General features: G+C 43.6%; 2 protein-coding genes across 7 annotated transcripts; both read left to right on the top strand.

The window, feature by feature from the left end:
- Positions 1-5,576: 5,576 nt before the first annotated feature.
- LOC120835780 (bactericidal permeability-increasing protein) lies at positions 5,577-11,443 on the top strand. 2 transcript variants are annotated; one of them, XM_040204988.2, is made up of 16 exons: positions 5,577-6,668; positions 8,049-8,159; positions 8,234-8,348; positions 8,431-8,562; positions 8,691-8,846; positions 8,931-8,994; positions 9,218-9,278; positions 9,360-9,451; positions 9,548-9,724; positions 9,811-9,870; positions 9,955-10,122; positions 10,200-10,267; positions 10,366-10,408; positions 10,490-10,553; positions 11,017-11,093; positions 11,261-11,443. In XM_040204988.2, exons 2-16 carry the CDS (start codon positions 8,057-8,059, stop codon positions 11,321-11,323), a joined length of 1,443 nt encoding a protein of 480 aa, XP_040060922.2. In that variant the 5' UTR covers positions 5,577-6,668; positions 8,049-8,056; the 3' UTR covers positions 11,324-11,443. The 2 variants fall into 2 exon arrangements, with proteins under 2 accessions (XP_040060922.2, XP_040060923.2); XM_040204989.2 differs by having other exon boundaries at positions 6,275-6,668; positions 8,052-8,159.
- Positions 11,444-13,236: 1,793 nt separating this feature from the next.
- Positions 13,237-17,110, top strand: elf3 (E74-like factor 3 (ets domain transcription factor, epithelial-specific)). Of its 5 annotated transcripts, none has more exons than XM_040205000.2 (9): positions 13,237-13,437; positions 13,601-13,752; positions 14,407-14,643; positions 14,828-14,935; positions 15,034-15,168; positions 15,265-15,351; positions 15,434-15,547; positions 15,763-15,958; positions 16,297-17,110. In XM_040205000.2, the coding sequence occupies exons 2-9, from the start codon at positions 13,608-13,610 to the stop codon at positions 16,406-16,408; spliced, it is 1,134 nt and encodes a 377-aa protein (XP_040060934.2). In that variant the 5' UTR covers positions 13,237-13,437; positions 13,601-13,607; the 3' UTR covers positions 16,409-17,110. The 5 variants fall into 5 exon arrangements, with proteins under 5 accessions (XP_040060934.2, XP_040060935.2, XP_077948706.1 ...); XM_040205001.2 differs by having other exon boundaries at positions 13,251-13,437; positions 14,410-14,643; XM_078092580.1 differs by having other exon boundaries at positions 13,296-13,437; positions 13,628-13,752.
- Positions 17,111-17,433: the final 323 nt, after the last annotated feature.

Raw genomic sequence — 17,433 nt, 5'->3', positions numbered from 1 at the left:
TCCACTGACCGCAGCAACGGCTTTGCTCTCCAGGGACATTGTGAGGCACCAAAATAAAGAGAATAAAGAATCTTCCAAATATGTCAGAGCAAGAGAATACTTGAAAAGCAGACCGACAAGAAAAGATAATGATTAGGATTCGTATTGTACCCATGAATACAGTTTGGTTTGCATGAAAATACACATACACAGATGTATTCAGACATACATGTATGTATGTATTTATTCATATGAGCAAAGACCCAAATCATAAACTGTTGTAAAATGTTGTGCCCTCCACTATACATTAATAATCTGCCAATATGCATGAGGTGCTTGTTTACTGTCAGCACTGCGTGTGCTGGATGGCTAATGGATGATGTAAGTGGTCCCAGTAAGTGTGCACACACACAGACATAATAGAAAAAGTAATGGTTACATTGAACCGCATGCTTCTTCCCACGGAGACGGACTCTGATTAAGAACTCAGTGCGCTCAGAGAGTCTAAAATGAAGAGCGACGGCTCTGCAAAAAACTGATTTCAAGGATGACGGAACTTTCAAACACGCGATAATCGGACAAAACAACTCTTCAACTCCTCAAATACACAAAAAAAACCACATCTCCCACCCTCACGGCTGTTCCCTGTGTGTCAGAGGGCGGCAATCCAAACAAGGGTTAGAAAGTTGCACAAGCACCACTTGGCTCTGTAACTATGTCCAGCGTCGCATTGCAACAGCGGATGTATTTCCAGTGCAGCCCTTCATTATTTGATCGTTTTGGCCTCGGAGGTCGGACTAACAGTGTGCGCAGGGGGCGGAGGGCGTGGACGGCTGCCCGGGTCCCACAGCTGCGTGGTGCTGGGGCACAGGCAGCCCTTCTCTCTGGGGCACATTGCTTCTTTTATGCCCAGCACACTGAACCATTGATGTGAGGCCGCCATCATCTCCGCTGCACCGACGTAGACTTTGCTCAGCAGACACAAATTCAGACAATATCTCCAAGTCACACATTCGTTTGCCAACCAGCGTTGTTATTAAGGAAGGGAAAGTTTCATGCGTTATCTCTCTAACTAACCTCCACTACGCCACGAGCTGCAGCACTTGTTAATCTAAATGCAAAATGTTGACATGGAGATGATATGATACAGGAATGTAAAAACTCTGATAAATTGCATTGACACTCATGCATTCGTAGATCACTTCCGTCTTCCTGCGAAGGTTCAGACGTTAATATTGATGATTATACATGAATAGTTAGTCACATGACTACTCGTCCAGCAAAAGACAACAAGCTGGTGGACACAAGGGAGCATTTAGCAGCTAAAGACGGGATATTTCCTTTCAGCTGTTAGGAATTCAACCGTCGAAAAATAAGAATGTATTTATACTTTTCTCTCACATAACTTAACATAGTTATTAAAGACAAAATGACAGAAAATGATCACCCGTGATCAAAATTCGGATTATAATCTTTGGATAAAACTGACATTTGCATAACAGCTCATAGATCGGGACATTAGCCGTAAATCTTCACAAAGCAAACCGTCAGAAGTGAAAGTCAGTCGATTCTCCACAGTGCAGAGTTATTGCCAACTGCATCTGATTGAAAAAAGAAATCAATCCACCTCCCACCAGCCTTTCTCTACGCGTCTCTGTCACCCACGGTCAGCGTTCACGCTGCCGGCCCTCTGCTGGAGTTGCCTGATTGATATTCACTGCACTTTTCCCGCTGGCTGATGCACCGACCAGTTTACAACCTCAGTGGGAGGAAGCCTGTCAATAAGAGGCTGAGGCTCTTTCATGATTCTTCTCCAGTTCCGCTGTTTGGGGGCCCTGCAGTGTCCTTCTCTAATGTACGGCGTGAAACAATAAGCCTACTCTATTGAAATATTATTTTATTTGGGAAATTGTTCTGATTTAGAAACGCTGCTAAGACAAAACCACACACTTGGGGTTTGTCTTAATGCAGCAAGTGATAGAATGTTCCACATAGAGCAACATGAATTTGAAATATATTATTCATATTTCTCATCATTCGTGTAGTCCACTGCTTTGATCCAAACATAAAAGTCCTGATAACGGTCTAAGGTTGGCAGAGATATTCATGTCACCCACAGGAAGAATTACCAAAGGATGCTCTGACTTTTCATTTGGTGTGAGCAGCACAACGTCTCTTCATCTACCAGATTGATGGGCTCATGGGTCGTGATTCCCAGAGGATGAATCAGATTGACTTTGCAGAGCCTGTGACTTATTCAACAGTGAGGTTGAAAATGTTGACCCACTTTGAATTCTATTAACCGAATGGATGGGCGTTATTGGCGGCCATGATGCCGCACTCACTATCAGAAGGAGGAAGTCAGAGGGCGTGAAGAGCAAAACACAGGCGGCCTGGAGTGGAGGCCAATGAATCAAGTCAAACCAACACGGGACTTCCACCCGGGAGATGCAATCCATTAGAAACCAAACGTTAACATTTCTGCTCCCAACTCTTGGTCCAGCCTGAACATCGTTCTCGCAAACAGAATATTTAATCCACTTTCGATCCAGCTATCAGCGCATTTCAAAACGTTTAAGACCCAACGGTTTAAATAAGTCTTTAGGTCGGTGGAAAAGTCTGCTGATTTGCAGAGGTCTTCTCCCAATGTAAAACGAAAAGGGTGAATGAAAAAGGGTTTTGGGGCCCAACATCATTAAAAAATGAATGAGAATGTTGCAACAGTTTTGCTGCAATGTGTAATTGCGCGCTTCCTGGGGGCTTGATCCCACTGAGCAGGGATACGTTACATTGACTTTTCTTTTGGCAACATCATCAGATCAAAATATTCATATCCAATACTTAAGCGCATGATCAAAGCGGTTACACCCATATGCCTGAGCTGTACGTCGTGCTTAAGCAGTGCCTCATGGCGCTGCCAGCAATGGTTAAAGACTGAACCACGTCAGTAATAAGGGGGGGAAAACTAAAAAACAATATTGATCTGGAAAGGCCACGCAGAGAATGTGTCACGGAAGTTGCGTGGGGAAAAAGGCAGGACTCAGGAAACAAAATCGACTTTAATCGTCAAAAGGTTTTCAAAAGCAAAAGGCCAAGGGGCAAAAACGGGGACAGGAACCAGAACCAGAACAAAAACAAGACCGTGGACGTGGACTTCCATACATTGAACAATGAGGCGACAAGTGACAACAGACACACATGGCTTAAATACACTGGGGAGGTGCAGGTGATTGGACACAGGTGGAAACAATCACGACATGACAGACAATCACAGGGGACGACAGGACAAGGCAGGAAGTGACACGGCCCAGGGAGAACAGAGGCAAGAAACTACAAAATAAAACCAGACATTAACCAAACACCAAACTGCATTCTAAGGCCAAATACCAAATCCCCCCCAAAACAGGGAAAAATAACACCTGAATCAGCTTTGAGATTCTGCTGACAAACAAGCCGATCCCGAAAACCTCCCGTCCTCAGAGGAGGTAAATGTGACACATCATCCCAAACCGTCCCGAACAGCGGTGAGCAAACCGTCCGCAGACATCAAAGACCTGGCTGTAATGAGCAGGAGGGCGCTGTGGGCGTCTCTCTGGTCCCCCGCTGCGTCGTTTCACAACCCAGTTCAAATTCATTTGGAGCCATTAATGTACCGAAGGAGGCGTGTTAACTGCTGTTAACCTCCACCGGTATTGGAAGATTCACACGACTCATTGAACAGCGCAATTAAATGAAATCGCATCCACTGTCAGAGTCAATGGTGTAAATTGTGGTCAAATCTTGAAGGGAATAGTTTGAACTGAGGGAAAACACTTGCGTCTCTGTCTTCAAGTCAGTGGTATCACGTCCTTGAAGCTCTTCTGGCCTCAAGGAAAGAGACATGAATTATCCCACAGTGGGACCACAGGGTGCTTTGGCCATCTGTGTCCTCCCATCACTTAACCGCCGGAGCATCGTCAGTATCACATGTCCCCCCTCCATCGTTGTCAATACTTCATTTTATAATTGTTTATATTTGTCTCTGATATATCGGTGGCTGGAAAAGCAAAAATCTCGTTATAACGTCTGCTTTTTCAATTCCAGTGATTTTATTGTATTAACCCCAAATTGCAAATTACAAATTGGCCTCAGAGGGCTTTACAGCCACATCCTGTCCTGAAACCCTCACTTGCACACAGGAAAAACTAAAATAATGCCCTCTTTCTGATGTAAGTCAGTATATAACAGGAGCCAAGAGAGCAGAGAGGTTTTTAAATGAGTTTTCCTCCATTTCCTGCTCCGCCATATATTATGTATGTAGGTCTTTACAGTGTGTGAGTATAAAACATGTATTGCTGGCTCTGTTAAGCAGCTCATTCCTTGTGTGCTCAGCTGCTCTACTTTCCACGCTTTGGTGTCACATGTTTGCGTACTACACTTTGAAAACTGTCATTCGTAATTGAGAGTTTTGTAGATTTGCTTTTTAGTAACACGGTACTCATCATTAACTTGAAGGGGACATATTGCACACAACCGATATAGTGTTCGATAAAAAAAGATACGCTTAATGTTTCTGACATCCAATCAGTTTTCATTCGGATTTGGGACGTAAAGAGGGAGAATACAGAGTAAAATAATAACGGTTTTGTGTTTATATTTAGGCCTTGCTGGAATAACATGTGTGGAGAGACAGTCACTGAAAAGCAAGCAAAACATCACATTTGTGGAGAACTGAGTTTCAAAATGAAGTAAATAGACAACTAAATGAGACTAAATGAGAATGCGTGTCACGAGGTGGAACTAGTTTGGAAAACACCAACATAATTCAGACGGTTAAAAAAAGGCATCACCATTCCTCATGAAATACAAATAAGAATGAAAAGAATCTTTGTTTTTCAAAACAGTGCGGGGCCCCCGAGGGGATACGAACTAAAACACTCGGAGCCATTCAGTTGTTGTTTTTCCTAAAAGTGCACTTTATTAGAAACATTGTTGCATCAGAGGGGCTTTCCTCATGGGAGATGACGTCCTGGTGCCTGTGCCGTACCGCCTTCGGCCTCAGGGGGGCAGGACTGCACCACAACGCGATCCGCAGCAGTTAGCGACACATTCAGATGATGACAGTAAGATCAAGGAGGACGATGTAGAAATGTCAAAGAAATGAGCAGCAAACAGACGCTGTCCGAGTGTGTGCAGGCTGGATTATTAACGGTATAAGACCTGATAGTGGACAGTGTGAACTACATCTCCAGGGGTCCGTTTAGAGGTCTCACATCTCAGCGTAAATCAACTCAGAGTTTAGGGTTTGACTCAGAGCGTTAAACCTCGGCCCCGGGCCCCTTTGCATAACTTCACTCTTGCTGTGTGTCCTCACACGGAGCATTTTGTGTTAGTCACACTCACGTTTGGTCGACTTATGTTGTCTTGGAATTTCCCAAACTATGTCACACTTGGCAAAACTTTCACGAGTTTCCAAAATTGGTTTTGAAAGAATCACCACTCACTTCGTCATGCAGGTCATATGTTTAACCCATTAGATCGTATTAACAACAGATTTGCAGATTTCATATGTGCTTAAAACGTTCAGTGTAATTGATACAGTGCTGCAATGCAACAAAGATTTCATTTCATAATTACTAGATATTCAGAATGCTGAATACTACTAGTTCTCTCCGAATTGTTGGTTTGCGAAGGCGTAGGTCTACAGATGCACTGCTGGGACACGGCGCTCACATTATGTTCCTGACATCCGGTACGTGCAACAGTTCTTGCTCAAGATTGGCAATTGGATTAAAGTGACTTCATGTACCATTGACGGGAATCGATGCAACATGCACATTTAAAGAGGTTGAAGTGAGAAGGGACGAGTGAAGCGTGATTACTGGATGAGGAAAAATGGATCAGCAGGAGATTATATTTATTTGAAAACAACACTGAATACCTGACAGCTTTGCTTCGTTATGTTCTATTACATTTTTGTATAATGTATTAAACAGGGTAACTTCTCAGTATGAAAACAGGGATTATGAATCAATACTTTTCACATTAAACTTCAACCACTGAAGATTCAGTGATACAGATTAAACAGGTTCTGCTCATAATTTGCTTAGAAGATCAGTCCCCGTTTTTGAAGCCAAACAGTCATTAGTAGCATTGCTTTAGTAAATGTACTGTCGACGTGGTTTTGGTTTGAGCAAGAGACAACTGCGGGTAGTTTTAGGATTGTGTTGTTTGAACGTGTTGTGACACAATGGCAGCGTCCGTTGATGGCGAAGTAGCCGCGCCCTCGAGCAGGCTGTGCGATCCAGACCCCTTTATTGAGAGATATGATACAGAACATTAGTGACCTCCTCATAGGGAAAGAGCAAGATCTTCATTCACCGTTCTGATGGCAAACATGGACGGAGGAATATTGTAAAGTTCTGAACATTACAAACACGAGAAAAATACTTCTATTGTGCAACATCGTTAGACAGCAGCAGATGTAACAAACAGCTTCCCGTTGCTGTTTCATAATCATACATAATATTTACTAGTATCATGGTGTTGGGCACTGATTTGTTTGGGGCCCAATTTTGTTGCATTTTCCTGGATAGTCCCCAGGTCCACTTCCTGACTGAGTAAGTGAATAAAAGGCAACGTGCCTCCCTTCGTCTTTCACTTTTCCTGGTTGGCTGCCCGACTGACACATCAGGAGAAAACTGCTGCAGGTGAGAGAAGGACTTTTCTTCACTGTTCATGAATGCAGGCTGTAAAGCTCATTCCTTCATACCGTCGGCTCTTATTGTTCTTAACGATGGGAGATTCCAGTGGGAATAAAGTGACCCATAGATTTGTCTTTGCCTGATGGAGGGATGGGAAGCTCCATCTCTGCCTCCATTGTGTATTTATGTCAAGACAAAGAAAGAGGCAGATGGTGCGAGGGTTTTGTGGATTCATTAATATGATTAATCTTTTATAAGCATTTTCTTCCTCTACTCCACTTAAGAGCAGTATTCAACCTTCATCACCAGAGCTTCGCAGTGGCATCTCTGCCAACAGTGTGACGAGTCTGTCGGCTCAGAGACTAAATCCTTCGATTTTGAACATGCGACACGATAAAGCCGTGGCAACGTTGAAAGATGAAAGCATTAAATGTTCAGACCGTTTGCGCTTCAATATTGAGAGTGGACACAAAGTGGGTACTAGAACTACGCCTAATCTAATAAAGCTTGCTTGCTGACTCATTAGGAGTCATGTGGTTTCTTCAGCAGGCTCCTTCCAGGCTGCAGTGGGAAGCGTGTTTACTGTTCTCTTTGTGCTTTTCTTGACTTTTCCATGTAATATGTTATATACTACAGCACAAAGCAGAGCGTATTGTGGTACATTTTACTCCATGACATTTATTTGCAGAGGTTACATTTTGGATTCAAATGTTATAATAAGGACCAAAATAAGCTGTTAAGCTGTGGTTGAAATGCACTTCGCTTTGGATAAAGGCCTCAGCTAAAGGACGTGTAATGTACTGCAGGGTTGAAGGGGCTGCATCTTGCTCAGTTTTAGTCATCATTATATTCTGGGTTTCTACAGGAACATGTTTGTATGACTTCTAATGTTCAAAAACGCATCAGTTCCCCCCACGCTGCCTGAATATACCGGCATCCATCGTCGGCATCTTCAAAGAATCCTGCCAAACAAGCCCGGCCTGGGTTCATCATATCAATATCAATCTGAAAAGCTTAATGAGTCGCATGTTTTCTCATCACCAACATAACAAACTGACTGGAATGCTTCAGCTCATGGCTACATAGTGTGTGACCGCTGATAAATAAATGCGTTGTAGTTTGCATTTCGCCATTCGTCACATTTCAGATGCTAATGTCAATAAATTGCTAATCATATTAGTCACATTTTTCTGAGGGAAAGTATTTTTGAATGCTTGACTTTTGTCCACAGTGAAGTAAAACATTCTTTTTTTTAACAGATGCATATAAATAAAAAAAGGGATGTACTTTTCCTCTAAAAGAGGAAGCCGTTGATGTAATTAACATGTGAAAAAAAGTAGCCTGACTCAAAGTGTTGCTCATGATCTTTTCCATTTCATCCCCCAGCAGTCAAGATGTTCCTGTGCTGCTGGCTGGTTCTGGGGGCTTTGATCCCTCTGACCCTGAGCACCGATCCCGGGGTGAAGGTCAAGCTAACTGCGAAAGGCCTTGAATACGGTACGGATAGTACTGATGAAGGACATTTGGGAATCCAGAATCTCGCCGTCACATTTCCTGGTCTCTTTTTCTAGGCAGACAACTGGGGATGGTTTCCATCCAAGAGAAACTGAAAACCATCCAAGTGCCAGATTTTTCGGGGAATCAGAGGGTGACTCCCATTGGCAAGGTCAAGTACAGCCTGACGAAGTAAGGGCCCCGTTTATTTAACACTTTAGTACATTCTGTCGGAAACTGTGATATTTTAAAATGTGCATGTCGTCTCTTCCAGTTTGAAAATAGTGGATGTGGGACTGCCAACTTCCACTGTAGCTCTGGTTCCAGGGACGGGTGTCAGACTGTCCATCGGCAAAGCCTTCATCCGTCTCCACGGAAACTGGAGGGTCAAGTTCCTCCGAATAATGTGAGAAAGAAGAAACGTCCTTCTTCATTGCACTCTTATTTCTTGTTTGTATCCTTATGGTTGAATTGCACCGAGCTAAATGGCATGTGATGTAATGTACTGACGCTGTCACTCACTCCTCTTCACAGAAAGAACAGCGGCTCCTTCGACTTGAGCGTCAGCGATCTCACCGTCGGTACCAGCATCGCCGTCGAGAGCGACGAGACAGGCCGCCCCGCGGTCAACACGGTGGACTGCGCGGCCACCGTCGGCAGCGCCAACATCAAGTTCCACGGCGGAGCCAGGTAGAAGAGCCCCCGGGGAATGGAATGTGAGCTTTTCTTGTCTCGACACACCACCCTCATTCCTGTGATCGCTCTGTGTTTCAGCTGGCTGTACAATCTCTTTAGAAAGTTCATCGACAAGGCGATACGAAGGGCACTGGAGAGACAGGTGAGGGGACACCAGCCTCACAACCACCTGCAGCTTCAGATTGTCACCCTTCCTCGCTGCGGAACTATTCAATAATAATGAATTACTAGGAGTTTCCTCTTCATGGCAGACCACAAAGCTGCTGGGAACCAGTATGAGCCATTGAAGTAGCATTCGGTTCCTGCCAGTGGCTCAGTATCCAGTTTGGGGAGCTGTGTAAAATTCACTTTTTTTGTCGTTGCAGATCTGCCCCCTTGTGACCAATGCAATATCCGATTTGAACCCTCAGTTGAAAACTCTCAATGGTAAAAATAAATAAATATCTATATCAAATACTTGTTTTATTAATGCCGTGAGTAAATGAGAGACATTCTACCTCACTGCAGTTCTAGCCAAGGTAGACAAGCACGCAGAGATTGAATACTCCATGGTGTCATCGCCTGCAGTGACAGCATCTTCTTTAGAACTGGGCTTAAAGGTAAAGAAGTGTCCATCTGCACATTTTATAGAATGCATTGGAAGCTTCCCGTCCTAATCTTTCGGCCTCGCGGCGTCCTTTTCACTTCATTCACAGGGTGAATTTTACAACATCGGAAAGAAGCAGGAGCCTCCGTTCTCCGCCGCGGCCTTTAACCTGCCGCCCCAGGCAAACAGCATGTTGTACATCGGCTTGTCCGCCTTCACCGCCAACTCTGCGGCCTTCGTCTACAGCGCGGCAGGAGCCCTCAGCTTGTACGTCACCGATGACATGGTGAGCTCCGGGCCGAGGTTCCTCCCGCCGCCGATCCGCGTCCTCGCCACACGACACTGAACCACGGTCTTTTCTCGTCCCCGCAGGTGCCGCCGGCCTCGCCCTTCCGACTCAACACCAACACGTTCGGCGTCTTCATTCCGCAGGTGACGAACGCGTGCCGCTGAGGTCTGATAGAAGAGGCATGTCGGGTTGGTTTGTGAGCCATGTGCATCGGTACTGCTTTTCAGATCGCCCAGCGCTTCCCGGGTCTGACGATGAAACTGCTGGTGAAGACGGTAAAACCCCCCGTCGTCACGTTTGAACCCAACAACACCATGGTGAAGGCTTCTGGCACGGTCACGGCCTACGCCATCCATCCCAACAGCACGCTCTCCCCTCTCTTTGTCCTGAACTTGGTAGGTGACACATCTTGCACAGATTCAATGCGTGTGGTCCAAAATTGTTAACTTTTCTGGTCACGTTTCCTGGACAGGAGAGCAGCGTCAGCGCACAGCCGTTTCTCAGTGAGATGAGGGTGGCCGGAAGGGTCAGCCTGAACAAGTGGGTAACTTAACAAATAACTAGCTGTTCTCACAAGGGGGGTCAAAAGGTCGTTGAAAAGATGTAAATCACAGTGCAATTCTGCCTCATTTGCACAGCATGGATCTGACCGTTGGGACAAGCTACGTGGGCGAGTTTCAGGTGACAACTGCATTTGAACACGTGTCACAGAGTGCAGCGCCTGCACAAGCATGACTTACTAACCCCAAATCCAACCCGCAGGTCGGGCTCCTCAACAGCATCTTCAGGATGGTCCTCAGGGCAGTTGTGATACCCGTACTTAACGGTGAGTTCTGTTCCATATGAGTGAGATGTAACGTCATCTTCAGCTTTCCACTTCATTCTTGTTGTTTGACTTCATTGCACAATGCTCAGGTTACTCCGGACGTTTGTGCACGGACCTTTTAACGAAGCTTCAATTAGCGCTTAAAACCCTTTTTACACAACCTGTAAAGAGACCAAACGCACGAGTTCAAGTCAGAAGTCACTTAGTCTCTTAAATGACTGATTCACCATAAATACATATGTGGTTTCTCCCAACTTGTTTCTGCTGCTCTGTTGGCTCAAACCACACAACCAATTGTTAACGTGATAAATGTTTGACAACCTTGCAGATTTCTTCCGACTTTTGTTTGTTCATTGTAATTATACTCAAGCAGTTTTAAGAATTAGAATCTCCTGTTTTTACTTTTTTGTATCGGTTAATCTGTTTAATTATTATCTTTTTATGTTGAAATTTTGCTCCGTAGTTCAACTTGCAAAGGGGTACCCGCTTCCCGCCATCGGGAAGATGCAACTTGTCAACACTCAGCTTCAAGTCCTGAAGGTCAGACAGGTTCCGTTTTTCCCTTTTCTTTTTTATAAAATGTATAAAACATGTGTTTGAGAGAGCTGCATTCATCCTATGAAGAGGACACGGGGAGCACGTCTTTAAATATTTGGTTGATCACATCATTTGTAATCTCAAAGTTGAGTTGCTGTGCTTTTCTTTAGGACTATATGCTGATTGGGACAGATGTTCAGTTCAATAGTATTCATGGAGCCTCCCGGGGTTGATTTCTGCCCTGGTGCCTGCCACCTCGAAGACACAAGTTCAACAGACACTGAATGTTTGAATGAAAATTGAATAATGCAGATATCTGTCTTGCCTCAGAAATAAAGATATTGTGTTTGGAATCACGTGATGCTTAATATGGAAACACTCAAAGTTGTCAGTCACCTTGAAAACTGCTCATCATTCTTTAGACTCGGACCCAAGACCTTCTTCCTGTGCCAACCACCACGACACTGTGCACAAGTTGATAACTGTGCTTGAATATTGTTATACAATATATTAACTATATGCCGCATAGGCGTCTTCATTAGGAAGATAGGAGGATGAAAGCACACTCTGAGCCACATAATTCATTGATAAGGAAGCGTCATCAACAAACAGGATTTTCCACCATAGACGAAGGGATGGACGTGTGGGTCAGCCCTGTGAGGCGGGGATAAATCCAATAATTCAAATCTAAAAATGATGAGAAAATAGGAAATAAAAGTTACCAGCAAGGCCACCTAGTTTGAGGAGCTCTCCATAAAAACAGGTTATTTTGCAGCAACAACCCAATTTCCTCCTGGTGACAATATGCAGTAAAGCGTTTGGAATCATGTGAAGAGGAGAAGCTATAATCAGTAAAGAGAAGAGGAAAAACTTGTTGGTCAGCGCATCGCATGAACGAATAAATCACTCATCACGGCGAAAGTTATTAATACTACGGACCCCCCCCCCCCCCCCCCCCTCACTGGGTGCCTGGGTGTGACCTCATGTGGCCGTTCAGCCTTTCAGTTTAATACAATGTTAATATGTTGACACCTTCAACAACAGTATTTAGGAAAACAAACAACTGCTGTTGTTCTGCTGCCTACACGTTTAAACAGGAACTTACAGTTCTGTCCGGGGCTGCTAGCAGCCATTTATTCATGAGCTTATTCATGCATTTGCATTCATGATCAAGTTTGGGTTAGTTAGTTTTAGTGTGTGTACACGTTAAGTTTAGTGACTTCCGAGTGGCTGAATAGGGGGTAATTACCCAAACATAATGAAACATGTTGTGAGGAGTAGGATCTAAAAGTACATAACTTTTAAATAACTTGGCTACTGTTACCACTAGGTGGCGACAATACTTTGTCAAAATTGTCATTTAAAGACAGAGTATGTTTTCTCTGTACATCGCCTTCTTAGACAAATTCACCATTTGTGAGGAATGTACAAAACGAATTGAAAATGTTATCACATTGAAAATATAATGGAACATGAAAATATTCATAACCCCAGATGTCATTGTCTGACAGGCTTATGCTTTCCTGGCTTAATCGTGGCAATTCACTGCAGCCAGATTCCAAAATCCTTTGGGATCAAAGGGCTGAAAGATTTGATCTTCCACATCCTTTTGGTTTGGAAGTTTACCAGATAATTGATGTTACCCATATTCTACCACTACAATGTTTATGTATGGGGGCAGTAGGAGACGCATAGAGGTGTTAGGCAGTGGATCACTGACCACAAGGGACCATTAGTGAGTCTTGTCAGAGGTTTGCTGACATAATAAATGAACATCCCTCCTAAACACAGTGTATGTGAGTGTGTGGGTGGGTTTGTACTGTAGTTCTCACTGTAATAATAGAATTCATATCAACCCTCCGCGTCTATTGTGTCTGTAATTTTCTAATGTCGTCTATATATATATATATTTGAAAACTCCTGTAACAGAGTTTTAAAAGATACTATTCATGAAACCATATAAACTAACTCAGTCTCTAAATAAACACTGAGAAAAGCATGATGAGAAAAGCAACAAAAAATGTGTGAGAGAATAGCAGAGCCGGTTTGTTTGGTCGATCGAGTTCTCAGGTACGGGAAGGAGGAGGGTTGGGGGTGTGGCCCGTTGCAGGTGGAATTCCCCTGAACTCACCTGCGTCCATCCCCCACTCTTTTTTAGGAGTATAAAGCTCCACAGGTGGTTTATATAGTGACAAGTGCATCTCTGCCTCAGAGACAACGGTTACGGAGACAACACGGCGAGGACAGGAGAGCCACTTCAACATTGAAAGTTATAAAATACAAGCTCACACTACGGATTGTCTCTGAGAATTCCTTTGCATCATATTGTGGCTCCTGCTGTGATCAGGTAAATTAGTTCACTCTTTAATAGAAATGTTAGAGCAGACATTTGAATACAGAATTTGATTCTTACAAAGCTGGATGACAACAAACAGATGTAGTCGTCATACATAACGTATCTTTGAATTAGAAGCCGCTCTTTTCCAACTGGTCATTTGTATGTTTCTTAGAGTCTCCATGTCATCTCCGTGCCTCAGCAGCATCTTGACTCATGCCAACCTCACCATGTATCACACTGGTATCGCCGATGTCGTGCCGCAGCAGCCCAGTTTGCTGCCCAGCATCAACAGCATGCAGATCAGCAATTCAACATTCAACAGTGGTAAGACGGACTGCCTGTTTTTGTGACCCTCATTTCTATCTTCTCATTGCTGTAAGATTCTATTGTGTGATCTGTATGCAACCAAAGATTTTAAATGTGCCAGTGTCTCAGCTGTGAACCCCTGTGAGCCACTATGGTTCAGTACGAGTCTTGCCGGCAGTTTCAACTGAAGACTAATCTCTACGTCAACATTATCCTTTATTCCAAACTTCAGCCGGCGGGACTTTTTACAGACTGAACTTTGCTTTGACCTCATTTAGACGCTGTTAGCTCAATCATTTACCAGGCCAATGTTTAACTCAGCATAACCGTCCAACCGGAGAATGTTGCCACCTCATAGTTGAAACAGAGAAGACTTTGTTTTGTCTGACCTTAGAGACAAACATCCACACCAGGTGATGATGGTATCCATGGCTGGTGTCCGTCCACGTCATCAAGTGCATTTAACGAGGAATTTAAGAAAACAATATTTTGGTCCACTCAATGTATGAACGGAAATTTAGATTTTAAATGAAAAAATAAAGCTTTCAAATCTGACGTCATTGAGTATTGCTCAATGACGTCAGAGCTGCGCTGTCCATCATGTCCAACTTGGGTCACTCTGTTTACACAGATTCCAGAAGTACTATGTAACAATGAAGGTCTCTGTCTCAGCAGGTCAGTGGTACAGGCATATCAACCCCGACTGCTGGACAGCAAACAACGTTCTGGAGTGGATCAGCGACCACGTAGAAAGCACCAAGTTCGACGCAAACACCCTGAGTTTGGCCTACTGCGCCATGGACGGCCCGACTCTCTGCCAGATGAACCGGGAAGAAATCATCACGGTCTTCGGCCCACAGCTCGGGCCACACCTCTACCAGAGTCTGGAGGAACACAAAACCAAAAATGGTAAAACTGCACGTGTAGTAGAATTTCAGATGTGAAATATACATCTATTTGCTTCATTTTATTATTTGACGGCATTCCCATGCAAAGATTTTAGCAAGCCAGCAATGTATTCTATTTTCCTGTCGTTATAGTTACCGCATGTGATGATGAGCTAACACAACCCTTTTTCATCTCCTCATTTTAGAGTTGCAGAACATGTTAGGACCAGAGCTGAGGGAGACCTGCCAGCTCCTGGACAACTTCCTGGACAACTTAACATACCCTTTGCTCAGCAGCATTCGATTTGGCCAAGGTACATTTTGTAGAGTGATTTTACATAACAGCCAAAAATAAACGTTTTGTGTGAAATAATAGGGTTAATGCAACTAACTAAATACTGGCTATCAACAGCTGAAGGAGTTGTCAACAAGAAAGAGTTTGCCTACAGAGATGATAATCATTTCGCTTGTCCGTCCATGGAACCAGAGACACCTCTGGCAGTCACTGAGTACCTGTCTGACAGCGAGTACAGCTCCTCCTCAAACAGTGAGTATCTCATTCTCATCTTGCTCAAATGTTCTGACCGTACGTTTCTTGAGAATGTTGGATATCTGATACGTGCGTCTCGTGTTGGTGGCTCAGGCGGCATGTTTGACTCCTCAAGCCCGGACTCACAGGAGTCTGGCGTTGGAGAATCGGACCCAGAATACTCGTACTCTCCTGTTTCAAGTGAGTATAAAAGACATTGAGAGATTCTTTTAACGGCGTCAGTGAGTTTAAGTACATGTCTGACAATTTACTGTTCAAACAGTTCAAATCAAAACAGAAAAAGGAGACACTTGCCTGAAGCGACCACGTGGGCGACCGCCCAAAGTCAGCAGAGAGCATTCCAGCATCTACGACAATCCCAGAAAAAACAAACACGGTAAGGCTGATGTTTTGAGAATTAGTAATATTATTCATTATGAAAAACACTGTTCAACCAGGCCTCTGTAAATGAACACTGGTCAACTGTTTGACAGATTCTACTTTGCATCATAACCAAGCTACATTCAAATCCGCTTGACGCAGCTGCTTGTGAGGATTCATGCACATAAAAAAAGCACATTCAGCTGATCGTACCTCAACGTTTGTCTGCAGCGCCCCGAGGAACTCACTTATGGGAATTCATCAGAGATATTCTGATCCACCCTGAGAGGAACCAGGGCCTGATGAAGTGGGAGGACCGCCGTGAGGGTGTCTTTAAGTTCCTCAAATCCGAGGCCGTGGCACAAATGTGGGGCCAGAAGAAAAAGAACAGCAGCATGACGTATGAGAAACTCAGCCGTGCCATGAGGTGAGTTCACGTGCCGCCGCTTAAACAGAAACAACCAGCCCAGACAGTGAAGCTTTATCTTCTTTCAAACAGTGATTCACCACACAACCTAGTTTGAAACACGAGCCTGATGTTCTAACTTCATTGCAAGTCTTAAAGCCGAACAACCCTGATGGCGTCAGTTGACCAATCTTCTCTAAAAGCCACAAAAGACATTATAAGAGTTTCAGCAGAACTTTCTTATGACTGGTACATTTGAATTTACAAACCATTGTTTTGTATGAGGGAAGTCTGTGACATGATGAAAGAAATTGCACACTTTTAAACGTGAAAATAAAACAGTAAATCCCCTTCCTCAGGTACTACTATAAGAGGGAGATCCTGGAGCGAGTCGACGGCCGCAGGCTCGTTTACAAATTTGGAAAGAACTCCAGCGGATGGAAGATGGAGGAGATTGTCGTATCCACATGAGGCGTCCACGACCAAAGCGTTTATCAAAGCAGTTGTACAGGAACCAGAAGGAATTGTGCGGTTTGTGTGAAAAGAAAAAACTTTCTACCCATGATGTTTAAGACACTTACTTCCTCTAAGAAGGAAGGTGTTGCATAAAATGTAAGCCAGTGTTTTTGGCTCTAGTAGGTTTTATGAACCAATATTAATGTTGTGTTTTTGTTTGTCGACTGTGTGTGCAGTAACGAGAGTGGACATCACTTTGAATGCATGAGAGATTCTGTAAGCAACTACAAACCAAATGTTTTACAGTCACAAAGAAGTAACCGTGCTGGTTGTGTATAACTTTCTTCAGCGTTGCATGTACACTTCATCCAGTCAGTCACCGTAGAAGTTTTTGGGACATATGAGCTGTAAAGTCTGAGTTGCAGTGCTGGAAATGTCGCTTTGTCTTACCGTCCTATATTGCTGTTGTTATTCTAAGAGGGTGGAACTTTCAACACTGTTAATTTAAAATCAGTGGTAGATGTAGAGACTCATTAGTAAAACTATTCTTCTGGTTAATTTTATGTTATGGACAAACAGAACAGAGAGAGCAGTTGTTGAATATCCAATACTACTTCACGTTAATACAGTAACAATGTGTACATTATAAAAAGCCATTTCTGAGTAATTATTTTGCAGTTTTAACATGTTTATTAAACTTATATAAAATCAGCTCCACAACGACTTGTGATTTTTATTTATTTATTGTATTTGTGATTTATACACTTTAATGCCATCCACCTTGGATAGAATGATTTTCATAGAAATACATTTCAAGGCGGAGAGAGAGAGAGAGAGAGAGAGAGAGAGACTACCTGTTAAAAGGCCCTGTGGTCATTGAGCCTTTTAACGGACTGCAAAGCAGTTTTCACTCTTAATTTGAAGCAGAAAAGCGTCAGTAGACCTGCAGCTTTCTGACAGTTTGTTCTGGATCAGAAAAACGCTAATTGTACATGTTTGGTCCTCACTGGGAACAGAAAGCGGACAGAAATGTGTTTCAG

Source organism: Gasterosteus aculeatus, chromosome 17, assembly GCF_964276395.1.
Source record: "Gasterosteus aculeatus chromosome 17, fGasAcu3.hap1.1, whole genome shotgun sequence".
Lineage (NCBI taxonomy): Eukaryota > Metazoa > Chordata > Actinopteri > Perciformes > Gasterosteidae > Gasterosteus > Gasterosteus aculeatus.
Note: the sequence above shows the minus strand (reverse complement) of the source record. Positions and strands in the feature narration are given on the sequence as shown.

Bases quoted from the DNA above. Each gene is read 5' to 3' on its own strand.
- LOC120835780 (XM_040204988.2), top strand. From the start codon at position 8,057: ATGTTCCTGTGCTGCTGGCTGGTTCTGGGGGCTTTGATCCCTCTGACC. The intron at 9,452-9,547 runs GTAAAGAAGTGT...CTTCATTCACAG, and splicing joins CTTTAGAACTGGGCTTAAAG to GGTGAATTTTACAACATCGG. The intron at 9,725-9,810 runs GTGAGCTCCGGG...TCGTCCCCGCAG, and splicing joins TGTACGTCACCGATGACATG to GTGCCGCCGGCCTCGCCCTT.
- elf3 (XM_040205000.2), top strand. From the start codon at position 13,608: ATGTCATCTCCGTGCCTCAGCAGCATCTTGACTCATGCCAACCTCACC. The intron at 14,936-15,033 runs GTACATTTTGTA...GGCTATCAACAG, and splicing joins CAGCATTCGATTTGGCCAAG to CTGAAGGAGTTGTCAACAAG. The intron at 15,548-15,762 runs GTAAGGCTGATG...GTTTGTCTGCAG, and splicing joins TCCCAGAAAAAACAAACACG to CGCCCCGAGGAACTCACTTA.